This window comes from Heterodontus francisci, chromosome 7 (assembly GCF_036365525.1).
Source record: "Heterodontus francisci isolate sHetFra1 chromosome 7, sHetFra1.hap1, whole genome shotgun sequence".
Classification (NCBI taxonomy): domain Eukaryota; kingdom Metazoa; phylum Chordata; class Chondrichthyes; order Heterodontiformes; family Heterodontidae; genus Heterodontus; species Heterodontus francisci.
This window is the reverse complement of record NC_090377.1, coordinates 95,741,018-95,754,442: the sequence shown is the minus strand read 5'-3', so window position 1 is coordinate 95,754,442 and position 13,425 is coordinate 95,741,018. Positions and strand designations below refer to the sequence as shown.

The 13,425-nt window shown below is 44.4% G+C and overlaps 1 protein-coding gene across 1 annotated transcript in view; it reads left to right on the top strand.

The window, feature by feature from the left end:
- The first annotated feature begins 436 nt into the window (after positions 1–436).
- Positions 437–13,425, top strand: part of dnah7 (dynein, axonemal, heavy chain 7) — a 461,512-nt gene continuing 448,523 nt past the window's right edge. Inside the window, exons 1-2 of the mRNA XM_068035667.1 lie at positions 437–711; positions 6,118–6,177. Of these exons, the coding sequence (XP_067891768.1) occupies positions 649–711; positions 6,118–6,177 (123 nt within the window). The 5' untranslated portion in view covers positions 437–648. The remainder of the gene's footprint in view (positions 712–6,117; positions 6,178–13,425) is intronic.

Here is a 13,425-nt window from a genome sequence, read left to right as displayed (position 1 = left end):
CCAGTTGCTGGAGTATTAATCTGGGCATCTGGATTAATCTCTTATCTCTGGAGTATTAATTGGGGCATCTGGATTAATCTCATCTCTGGAGTATGGATTACTAGTCCAATAACATTACCACAATAATACGCTCTTCTGTACATGTGGAAATCTATGCTGTGTTTTCTGCATTCTAAAAATAATTTGTGGATAATCTTCAAATTAAAAAAATGCGCCATTAAAAGGGGCGATAAAAAATGTGACAACTGGCAGACTCGAGATTTATTTTCAGAGGGTGAACACAATCCCTGTGGTGCCACTTGGGGCAGTGAAGAGTAACGACAGCCAGGCCACCAATCGCTGCCACCGGATGACTCCAGCTAGTCGCCTCTTGACGCTCCAGAACCTTCGGGACAATCGTTACCCTGGAAACCGAGTTGCCATTTTCAAACACGACCTCAGCTGCCGGGAAACAGAGCGGGTTTGGAGGATTTTTACCAGGCATTTCCTACAGCGGGGGAAACCCTCATTTAAATTAATGTCTGAGTTAAAAATCAAACACGTTAGTTAGTTGCGGTGCAACACCTGTTAATTCCAAAGATTGATTGGATGTGTTGTTGCTCAGCAAAGTCCTATCCCCAACAACATTGAAGACTTTATCGGCGGCGGATGGAGGAATCCTCGCTATGTCAGTGCCTCAAGGAGGCAGCGGATCCAGAGGCAGAAAGACAGGTAACATTACTGCGCAGAAAGTTCTGTAATATTTTAACAATAGTCCCAATATTCGGACTAGGAAGTGGAAGTGACTGAAAGTTACCCGCATTGCTCGAAGGAGCAATGAAGCTCAAATGACAACATCACTGATTTAAACAGTTTACAGTGTATTTCACATGAAATACAAACATGCCCATTAAAAAGAGAAAACAAATCTATTATGATTTACAGCACAATTTAGAAATCGCATTCACTTCTCAATTAAATTGGAGTTCAACGTTGCATTTCTCTTACCAAATATCTTCTTATGCAGTCCCTCGGGAAAGAGGATGACTTTCTTCCATTCCAGGGTTGTGGGTCCTCAGGTGACCGAATAGTCCAATTCTGGATCCACACTCTCTGCCACAGGTGGAGCAGGTGGTGTTTGATGAGGCGAGTGAATGGGATGCTCGAATTTCCGAACGCTCCTTCCATTTTTTGTGCTTGATGCCTGGGCATGGAGACGTTGTTTGAACTGGTTGGCACCTTCGCGGATGCTTCTCCATTTTGGGCAGTCTCTGGCAAGAGATTCCCACGAATCAGTGGAGATGTCACATTTTTTCAGGGAGGCTTTAAGGACATCCTTGTACCATTTCCTCTGCCCTCCTGGTAGCCTCTTGCTGTGACAGAGCTCGGAGTAGAAAGCTTGTTTTGGGAGTCATGTGTCAGGCAGGCGGACGATGTGGCCCGACCAATGTAACTAACTAGCCATGACCAGTGTCTCGATACTGGGGATGTTGGCCTGAGAGAGAACAATGATATTGGAGCGCCTGTCCTGCCACTGAATGTGCAGGATCTTGCGGAGGCACTGCTGGTGATATCTCTCCAGGGCTTTGAGATGTCTGCTGTACAGTGTCCATATTTCTGATGCATAAAGGAGGGCAGGTAACACCACCTAATGTAGACCCTTATCTTGGTGCCAGGTTTGAGGTTGTTGTCATCAAACATTCTTTTCCTCTGACCACCGAAAGCTGCATTGGCACACTGGAGGCGATGCTGAGTTTCGTCGTCGATGTCTGCCCTTGATGAGAGGAGGCTCCCAAGGTATGGGAAGTGATCCACATTGTCCAGTGGTTCCCTGTGGATCTTGATAGTTGGGGGGCAGTGTTGCGCTGTGGGAGCACCTTTGTCTTCTGGATGTTTCGCTGAAGACCCATTCTTTCATACGCTCCGTGAATGCATCGACGAAAGTTTGAAGCTTGCCCTCTGAATGTGCGCATATGCAAACGTCATCAGCATACCGCAGCTCGATGACAGAGGTTGTAGTGGCCTTGATTCTGGATTGGAGGCAATGTAGGTCAAATATTTTCCTGCTCGTCCTGTAGAGTAGATCTACTCCTGCAGGGAGCTTTAAGGAGATGGGGTGGAGTTTTGTGGCGAGGAACATAGAAAAGAATGTTGGTGCGATGACACAGCCTTGTTTGATCCCAGTTTGTACTCGGATTGGGTCAGTGGCAGATCCGTTGGCAAGGATTACAGCTTGCATGTTGTCGTGCAGCAGGTGGAGGATGGTGACAAATTTTTTTGGGCAGCCAAATTTGAGGAGGATGTTCCATAAGCCCTCCAGGTTGATAGAGTCGAAGGCCTTTGTGAGGTCAAAGAAAGCTATGTATAAAGGTTGCTTCTGCTCCCTACATTTTTCTTGGAGTTGTCTTGCTGTGAAGATCATGTCCACTGTGCCTCTTGATGAACAGAATCCACATTGTGATTCTGGTAGGAGCTCTTCAGCCACGGGGAGGAGGAAGTTGAGAAGGACTCTTGCATTGACCTTGCCTGTGGCGGACAGCAAGGATACTTCTCTGTAGTTACCGCAGTTGGTAATGTCGCCTTTTTTGAAAATGATCACAATTACGGCATCTTGGAGATCCCCTGGCATGCTCTCCTCCTTCTGGATGAGGGAGATGAGACCATGTATTTGTATCAAGAGTGCCTCTCTGCCGTATTTTAGAATTTCGATGGGAATTCGGTCTACGCTGGTGGCCTTATTGTTTTTCAGCTGTTGGATGGCCTTTTCGATCTCATGTCAGGTTGGGGTTGTGCTGCGGTCGTGGCAAGTTGTATGCTGTGGAATGTGATCGAGGGCACTCGCAGCAAGGACTGAGTCGCGATTCAAGAGATCTTCAAAGTGCTCCTTCCAATGAGCCTTGACTGACTCACTAATCTTTGATCAGCGCTGCTCCATTCTTAGTGGTGTAGGTCCTTGAGTACTTGGGCCATAAATGGTCTTGACTGTGTTGAAGAATCCACACATGTTGTGGCTGTCAGCAAGTTCTTCCTGCTCTCTTTCAGCCTACAGCTGTTCTTTAGGTCACGAGTTTTTTGTTGAACCTCGGCCTTCAATTGTCTGTATACTATATCTATATTTTCCCCTCGAATTTTGGTGATACTTCCAGTTCAGGAACGCCTTGCGCTTGCGATTTAGTAGCTCCTGGATCTCCTGGTTGTTCTTGTCAAACCAGTCTTGATGTTTCCTGGTTGAGAAACCAAGAGTATCTTCGCAAGTGCTGATTATGGTAGCTTTGAGGGCAGACCAGGCGTGTGGACATTGTGTGGTTCTTGTTCATTGAGCGTCGCCAAGTTGCTTGTAAGATGCTGCATGATTAAATCTTTCTTCGTGGAGTCCTTGATACCATCGACATTGATTTTCCTGCGGCAGTGCTTCTGCTGCCACTGCCGTTTTTGGACTGGGTTTATGGAGATAGTAGCTGGGTTTAGGCGATGGTTGGTCCAACAGTCATCAGCTATTATGGCATGGGTGATATGATCATCCTTGCAGTCCTTCACTCGGACGATGATATAGTCAAGCAAATGCCAATGCCTGGAGCGAGGGTGCTGCCATGAGGTCTTGTATTTGTCTCTCTGATGAAATAGGGTGTTCGTTATGATCAGGCCATGTTCAAGACATTTAATCAGAAGGAGGACTCTGTTGGTGTTAGCCCTTCCAACACCTTACCTTCATCAACCTTCTCTGTTACTTCATCAAAAAATCAATTAGATTACTCAAGCATGATCTGCCTTTTACAAATTCATGTTGGCTTTCCTTAATTAACTCGAACCTCTCCATTGATATTTTCCCTGATTATTGTCTTTAAAACCTCACCTACCGCTGATGTTGAACTAACTGGTCTGTGGTTGTTAGGACTGTCCTTACACCCTTTCTTGAATAAGGGTGTCACATTTGCCACTCTCCAATCCTCTGGCACCTGCCCCGTATCTATGGAAGATTGGAGATTATGGCATGCCCTTCCGCTATCTCCATCCCCGCTTCCTTTAGAAACCTGGGATGCAAGCCATCTGGACCAGGTGACTTATCTACCCTAAGCATAGCCAGCCTTTCCAGTACCTCCTCACTCTCAATTTTTACCCTATCCATTGCCTCTACTGTCTCTGCTTCTTCTGATATTTTGTCAGCCTCCATTTCCTTAGTGAACACTGATACAAAGTACTTATTAAGTATATTAGCCTTGCCCTGCACCTCTAAGCATGTATTACCCTCTCTGTCCCTAATAGGCCCGACTCCTCTTACTACTCGCTTACTATTTACATGCCGGTGGAAGATTTTTGGGTTCCCTTTTATGTTGACTGCCAATTTATTTTCATATTCTCTCTTTGCCAGTCTTATTTTCTTCTTCACCTCCCCTCTCAACTTATTGTATATATAGCTTGGTTCTCACCTGATGAGTTCACCTGAGATGCATCATACACTGTCTTTTTTTTGTTTCAACATCATCTCTATCTCCTTCGTCAACCAAGGAGCCCTGTTTTTGGTTCCCCTACCTTTCACCCTTGTTGGAATGTTTCGAGCCTGTACCTGAATCATCTCTTCCTTAAAGATAACCCATTGTTCCGATACAGCTCTTCCTGCCAGTCTTTGATTCCATTCTACCCTGGCTAGATCCCTTCTCATTGGGTTGAAATTAGCCTTCTTCCAATCTAGACATTCTACTTTATTTTGTTCCTTACTTTTCTGCATTACTAGTTTAAACCTTATGATATGATCACTCTTCCCAAGTTCTCCCCCACAGACACTTGGTCCACTTGGCCCACCTCATTTTCCAGCACCAGATCCAGCAATGCCTATTTTCTAGTTGGGCTGAGAACATGCTGATCAAGGAAGTTCTCCTGAACACATTTTAAAATTCCTCCCCTTCCTTACCCTTTACTCTAAAATCATCCCAATCGATATTTGGGAAATTAAAGTCCCCCAATATCACTACTCTATAATTCTTGCACATGTCTATGATTTCCTGCAGATTTGCTCCTCTATCTCTCTCTGACTATTTGGAAGCCAGTAGAATACCCTTGTAACATGATCTTATCCTTTTTGCTCCTCGACTCTAACCAAATGGATTCTGTCCTTGCCCCTTCAAGGACAATCTCCCCTTCCAGCACTGCTGGAAGTGACGGAAATGGCAGAGGATGATCCTTTTAGCTATGATTGGGGGGGTTGTCAAGGTCACATTCAGAGACTGCGGGCTGTGACCTGAATGGTTTTAATGTGGAGTCAAAAGGATCATTCCTGCTTCACATTCAGGTACGTATTTTTAACAAACTTACCTTTTGGTGGTAGCTAAAGCTATTTAAGCTAAATAAAGTCTATTTAAGGCCTTACTGTTAGGCTGCATGTAAACCTGGTTATTTGCATATACAAAGAGTTGCAGGCCCTAAATACTTGTTTTCTTGTCTATATTAATATGGCAGGCAACATGCTTCCAGTTCATAATGAGTGTGTGCTTCCTGCCCGCTGTACAGGAGGCTTGGGCACCCGTTTAACACTTGAAATAAATGGACACAGTGCCACCCAATTTCGAGGCCATTCTTTGACAGGTGCAACATTAAACTGAGGCCATATTTGCCTGTTTACTGGATGTGACAAATCCAATGACACTATTCAAAGAAGAGCAAGTGTGCCCCCTGGTGTCCTGGCCAATATCGAACCCTCAACGAATACCATCTTAAAAAACATAAACTGGTCAATTATCTCATTGCTGTTTGTGGGGTCTTGCTGTGTACAAATTAGCTGCTGCATTTCCCCACAAAACAACAGTGACTATACTTCCCAATGATATGAAAGATTCTATCTAAAACAATTTGTTCCATCTTTCATTCATTCCTTTGTTCTTCCTTTGAGCTTTCATAAACTGGGTTTGCCCATTGAAACTGAACAAGAGCTGCCAGTAAATCAGTCCTCAGGTTCCCAGAGATTAAAGTTGTTCTGACACTTCTGCTGCAGAGTCTTGTCTCTTTCGTTTAGTTTTGATGCTTCAAAATTTCTTACACATCTAGTCTTTGCGAAAATGAATTAGCTGATTTTTGTATTAGTGTAGTACATAAAATATAACCATTTCATTTTAATAATTTGAATATTTTTCTTGCTTTTTACAGGCACACAATAAAGGAAAGCTGCCTAGGAATGCAGTCTCATTTTTACCCCAGTTACCTGCGGTAATGTACCTGTAGATAAATTCTAATACAATGTATTGTATTCCAGATGTACAACATTATGGAAAATTATTTGAATAAATTTGAAGCACAGCATCACATTTCTAATCTTTCAGTGTGGTTGTTATGCATCAATGCCAAGGAATACTTGCTATTACCCAATTAACAATAGATATTATACATGGAGAGATTTCAAGGAAGCAATTTAAACTTGGGGTTCTGATGACCATTCTAATCTCCTTACAGTTGTTTATCATGCCATCCAATCATAGTGATTAGATTAGTGTCATAATGACACCCAAATACTTAGGGCTGCATTTTAAGAGTCTGAAGCTGACGTAGGCGGCAGATGTAAAAAAATGCGGACCGCTCACTTGGGCACCACGTCACAGAGCCACTGCGATTTCAAACGCGGCTGCTCTTTTGCATGGCCGCAGTGCCCGCCCCCCACAATAGAGTCAAAGAGTCATACAGCACAGAAACAGGCACTTCGGCCCATCGTGTCCATGCCGGCCAGCAAGCGCCTAACTATTCTAGTCCCATTTTCTAGCACTTGGCCCATAGCCGTGCATGCTATGGCGTTTCAAGTGCTCATCTAAATACTTCTTACTTGTTGTGAGGGTTCCTGCCTCTACCACCACTTCAGGCAGTGTATTCCAGGTTCCAACCACCCTTTGGGTGAAAATTTTTTTCCTCAAATCCCCTCTAAACCTCCTGCCCCTTACCTTAAATCTATGCCCCCTGGTTCTTGACCCCTCCGCTAAGGGAAAAAGTCTCTTCCTATCTAACCTATCAATGCCCCTCATAATTTTGTATACCTCAATCATGTCCCCCCTCATCCTTCTCTGTTCCAAGGAAAACAACCCTAGCCTTTTCAGTCCCTCTTCATAACTGAAATGCTCCAGCCCAGGCAACATCCTGGTGAATCTCCTCTGCACCCTCTCCAGTGCAATCACATCCTTCCTATAGTGTGGTGCCCAGAACTGTACATGGTACTCCAGCTGTGGCCTAACTAGCGTTTTATACAGCTCCATCATAACCTCCCTGCTCTTATATTCTATGCCTCAGCTAATAAAGGCAAGTATCCCTTCTGCCTTCCTAACCACCTTATCTACCTGTGCTGCTGCCTTCAGTGATCTATGGATCTATGGACAAATACATCAAGGTTCCTCTGACCTTTTGTACTTCCCAGGGTCCTACCATCCATTGTATATTCCCTTGCCTTGTTGGTCCTACCAAAATGCATCACCTCACTTCTCAGGATTAAATTCCATTTGCCACAGCTTTGCCCATCTTACCAGCCCATCTATATCTTTCTGTAATCTAAGGCTTTCCTCCTCACTATTTACGACACCACCAATTTTCGTGTCATCTGCGAACTTACTTATCATACCTCCCATGTTCACGTCTAAATCATTAATGTACACTACAAACAGCAAGGGTCCCAGCACCGATCCCTGTGGTACACCACTGGTCACAGGCTTCCACTCGCAAAAACAACCCTCGACCATTACCCTCTGTTTCCTGCCACCAAACCAATTTTGGATCCAATTTGCCAAATTACCCTGGATCCCATGGGCTCTTAAATTCTTAACCAATCTCCCATGCAGGACCTTATCAAAAGCCTTACGGAAGTCCATGTAGACTACATCAACTGCTTTACCCTCATCTACACATCTGTTCACTTCCTCGAAAAATTCAATCAAGTTAGTTAGACACGATCTCCCCCTGACAAAGCTGTGCTGATTATTCCCTTGCCTCTCCAAGTGGAGATTAATCCTGTCCCTCAGAATTTTTTCCAATAGTTTCCCAACCACTGATGTTTGACTCACCAGCCTGTAATTACCTGGTCTATCCCTGCTACTCTTCTTGAATAATGAATAATGGTACCACATTTGCTTTCCTCCAGTCCTCTGGCACCTCTCCCGTGGCCAGAGAGGATTTGAAAATTCGTGTCAGAGCCCCTGCTATTTCCTCCCTTGCCTCACACAACAGCCTGGGATACATCTCATCTGGGCATGGGGATTTATCCACTTTTAAGCCCGTTAAAACATCTAATACTTCCTCCCTTTCAATGTTAATATGTTAAAGTATATCGCAATTCCCCTCCCTGATCTCTGCACCTACAACGTCGTTCTCCACAGTGAAAACAGATGAAAAGTAATCATTTAAAACCTCACCTATGTCCTCCGGCTCCACAAACAGATTGCCACTTTGGTCCCTAATGGGCCCTACTCTTTCCCTGGTTATCCTCTTGCCCTTAATATAGTTAGAAAACACCTTAGGATTTTCCAGAATATTGACCGCCAATGTTTTTTCATGTCCCCTCTTCGCTCTCCTAATTACTTTTTGAAGTACCCCCCTACACTTTCTATACTCCTCTAATGCCTCCACTGTTTTCAGTGCTCCGAATCTGCCATAAGCCTCCTTTTTTTTCCTGATCCAATACTCTATATCCCTTGACATCCAGGGTTCCCTGGACTTGATGATCCTACCCTTCACCTTAATGGGTACATGTTGGCTCTGAACCCTCACTATTTCCTTTTTGAATGACTCCCACTGGCCTGATGTAGACTTTCCTACAAGTAGCTGCTCTCAGTCCACTTTGGCCGGATCCTGTTTTATCAAATTGAAATCGGCCTTCCCCCAATTTAGTACCTTTATTTCTGGCCCGTCTTTGTCCTTTTCCATAACTACCTTAAATCTTACAGAGTTATGATCATTATCCCCGAAATGTTCCCCCACTGATACTTCTACCACTTGTCCAGCTTCATTCCCTAGGATTAGGTCCAGTACTGCCCCTTCTCTTGTAGGACTTTCTGCATACTGGCTCAAAGAGCTCTCCTGTATGCATTTTAAGAATTCCTTCCCCTTTAAGCCTTTTGCACTAAGACTATCCCAGTTGATATAAGGTAAGTTGAAATACTATTACTACTATTATTACCCTATTATTTTTACACCTCTCTGAGATTTGCCTACGTATGTGTTCCTCTATCTCTCCCTGACTGTTTGGAGGCCTGTAGTACACGCCCAGCCAAATGATTGCCCCCCCCCCTTTTATTCTTAAGTTCTACCCATATAGCCTCATTTGAGGAACGTTTTAAGATATCATCCCTCCTTACTGCAGTAATTGACTCTTGATCAACAGTGCAATATATCCTGGAATATTGAGTTGCCAGTCCTGCCCCTCCCTCAGCCATGCCTCTGTGATAGCAATAATACCATAATCCCATGTGCTAATCAATGCCCTCAATTCATCTGCCTTATTAGTAAGACTCCTTGCATTAAAGTATATGCAATCCAGCCTTGCATTTTTCACTTGTGCCTTAACAGGTCTATATTTGCTCTGACTTCCAGACTGACTCAGTTTCTCTTCTATATTTGGCTGTGCCTCATCCCCTACTGTACCCCCACCCTGTATCCCATCCCCCTGCCAAATTAGTTTAACACCCCCCCCGCCAACAGCACGAGCAAACCTCCCAGCAAGGATGTTGGCCCCATTCCGATTCAGGTGCAACCCGTCCAACTTGTATAGGTCCTAGCTTTGCCAGAAACAAACCCACTGATCCAGGAACCTAAAGCCCTCTCTCCTGCACCATCTCCTCAGCCACGCATTCATCTGCTCTATCCTCCTATTCCTACACTCACCAGCACGTGGCACAGGGAGTAATCCAGAGATTACAACCTTTGAGGTCCTGCTTTTTAATCTGCTACCTAGCTCCCTAAATTCTTGTTGCAGGACCTCATTCCTCTTTCTACCTATGTCGTTGGTACCAATGTGTATCACGACCTCTGGCTGCTCACCCTCCCCGTTCAGAATGTCCTCCGTGACATCCTTGACCCTAGCACCAGGGAGGCAACATACCATCCTGGAGTCTCATTTGCGGCCACAGAAACGCCTATCTGCACCCCTTACAATAGAATCCCCTATCACTATAGCTCTCCCACCCCTTTTCCTCCCCTGCTGTGCAGCAGAGCCCTCCGTGGTCCAAAGAATTTGGCTGTTGCTGCTTTCCCCTGGGAAGTCATCCCCCCCAACAGTATCCAAAGTGGTATATCTGTTTGAGAGGGTGATGGCCACAGGGGACTCCTGCACTACCTGCCTGCGCCTACTACTCTGTCTGGTGGTCACCCATCCCTTTTCTGCCTGTGCAGCCAATACCTGTGGTGTGACCACCTTGCTAAACGTGCTATCCACAATGTTCTCAGCATCGCAGATGGTCCACAGTGAATCCACCTGCAGCTCCAGCTCCGTAATGCAGGTAGCCAGTAGCTGCAGATGGATACACTTCCTGCACACATGGTCGTCAGGGACACGTGGAGGGGCCGAGCCGCCGCAGGTAACAGCATCCGGTGCCAATGTGCAGGTGCCAGTGCCATTTTTAAAGGGCTTACAGCCCTCAATGCACATATAAAATTTAAAGGGCCAAGTAACTAAAATGTTTTGCAAAACACAATTAAATGACCTACCCATGCATTTTCCCAGCCCCCCACCATGACATTTCCAGACATTTTAACTCTTTTCCCCCCCTCCGAAATTCAGATAATGAGAATTTGACCTCCATCCCCAAAGTTCGGCACCTTTGTCCTTTACCCCTTCCCATTGCCCACACCCGACGCTGTCACACTGCTCCCACCCTCCTGCACAGAGAAAAAGAACCTCCTGCCTCCTCCCTACAGGTTTTGTGCCACGTTTCCCCGAACAGGGATTCGAAGGTGCAGCATTGTCGGACGCCCAAATGAAGATCAGTGCGGCGATTCAGGAGGCGACGGGACCCTCATTAAATCAGGTATGTAAATTAGTTTACATATTGAAATGGGGGTCCCGTCACCGAGTGGCGGGGTGGCCGCCACGAGGCCTCGCTGCTGCCGAGATCAGTACGGGGCCTGCCGCCGCCGGAGTCAGTGGCAGGCCTCAGTCCGATGGTGGATGGGCTTTAAAATCCAGCCCACACTGTGAGTTACAGGTAAAGATAACTAACATAAATCATGGCTTATGGTGGCAGATTCTATTTGCAATGATTGCAGTACATATGCAACTATAAAAATAATTGAAATGTAGTATTTATAGCCCTAAAACTTCAAATCAGGGAACTCTTTGGATGAAGTACTATAGACACACTAATGTTCCTAGGAATTCTCTGCAGAGAGAAACTCCTCACACATTCTTTTATTAAACTTCAGGGAGAAATGGAGAGAAGAGTATTTGGTTGAAAAAAGTAAAATAAGTTCAGCACTTAAGGAAAGTGCACTGGAGTGGTTAAAAGACCTAGTTAAAGTGCCTTTTTACATTGATGGGCCAAATTTTGCTGCAGCAGGACATTTTGTGGCGTATACAGTTAGATATTTTCCTCCTGGAAGTGGGAGGGCAACAGGGCTTCTGGGATCTTAGTGAATGACAGACCCAACAGTGCATTCCTCTAAGCAATGTTATGTAAGGATTGTGAAAGAAACAGAGGAGTTACAGAGAAAGGATGAATTAGAGTGAATAAATGTAGAGTTAAATTAGGTACTGAGAGGGAAAGAAAGATTGGATTAAGAGAGAGAGAGAGAAGAGACAGAAAGGAAAAGTTTAAAAAAAGTAAAAATCTGAAATTGTAATGATCTCTATAAAAGATTAATGACTTACCAGAAATGAAATTGAACAGTTTAAATTGTTCCCTTTCTGGAACAAAGAGGTTGATTGGCATTGCATTGACAATTATCATGTTGTTAAGAGGGTACTTGTGTCCTTAATTATAAACCCTAACTTTTTGTGATGTGTTCATGGGAAAATCAATGTGCACATTCAGAAAGTTCTGAAAAATAATGGGGTGGCTAAGGGCGGGATGCAGTTTCTGCAAAACAAATGGTGGGCAGCGTAAGCCGGGCTATCTCTTAATCCCCTGACCTTGCTGGCCAATTTTGCATTATCACTGGTATGCTGTTATTTTTCCTGCAAGATTAGGTCAATTATGTTTTATAACTAATCCAGCTTTCTTTGCTGGTGTGACATTGCGGCTTGGCTAAACTGTCTGTCCCTTTGTGCTACATTGTACTCCCTTTGAATCTGCCTGAGACCATTGCTGTGCCAATTCTCAGCCACCCATCGTCTCTGGCACAATGACAGTTTCTTTCTTGCTTTTTCCGTAAAACAAAACAAACCTTTTAAAATCTCTTGTACACATTCTATCACTACATCATACCTGGAGGGTCAGCGGTGTCCCAGTAAGAGACACAAGACATTTTTATTTATTTAGAGATACAGCACTGAAACAGGCCCTTCAGCCCACCGAGTCTGTGCTGACCATCAACCACCCATTTATACTAATCCTACACTAATCCCATATTTCTACCACATCCCCATCTGTCCCTATATTCCCCTACCACCTACCTATACGAGGGGCAATTTACAATGGTCAATTTACCTATCAACCTGCAAGTCTTTGGTTGCGGGAGGAAACCAGAGCACTCGGCGGAAACCCATGCGGTCACAGGGAGAACTTGCAAACTCCACACAGGTAATACCCAGAACTGAACCCGGGTCGCTGGAGCTGTGAGGCTGCGGTGCTAACCACTGCGCCTTGTACAGAAATGATAGAATATAAGATGAACATATTTTGAAACCTGAATGGTTATTTGGCACTAAAAGTCAAAATATTTTCAATACAATTATCTCATGGTATTTTTCTCTCTGTATATCTGTAATAGGCTTGAAAATCTTTTTTATTTTGGTAAACAATAATAGATGCATACATTTTTTCAAACTATTTCAACCTATTATAGATGGAGCACGGATATGTATATTTGTTGCTCAACGCAAAAACTTAAGATAATGCTACCTTTAAATTGTATTACTTTGAGACATTGTACATTTGTTAAATATAACATTGCCTTTGTTTAATGTATCAATATAACAATGATTATTAGTGTAGAATTAATTGCTTTGGGGAACTTTAGCAGCACTATAACTGTGCTTAGTAAATATTTACAACAACCTTATGGGCGGTGCAGTGGTTAGCACCACAGCCTCACAGCTCCAGGGACCTGGGTTCAATTCTGGGTACTGCCTGTGCGGAGTTTGCAAGTTCTCCCTGTGACCGCGTGGGTTTTCGCCGGGTGCTCCAGTTTCCTCCCACTGCCAAAGACTTGCAGGTTGATAGGTAAATTGGCCATTGTAAATTGCCCCTAGTATAGGTAGGTGGTAGGGAACATGGGATTACTGTAGGGTTAGTATAAATGGGAGGTTCTTGGTCGGCACAGACTCAGTGG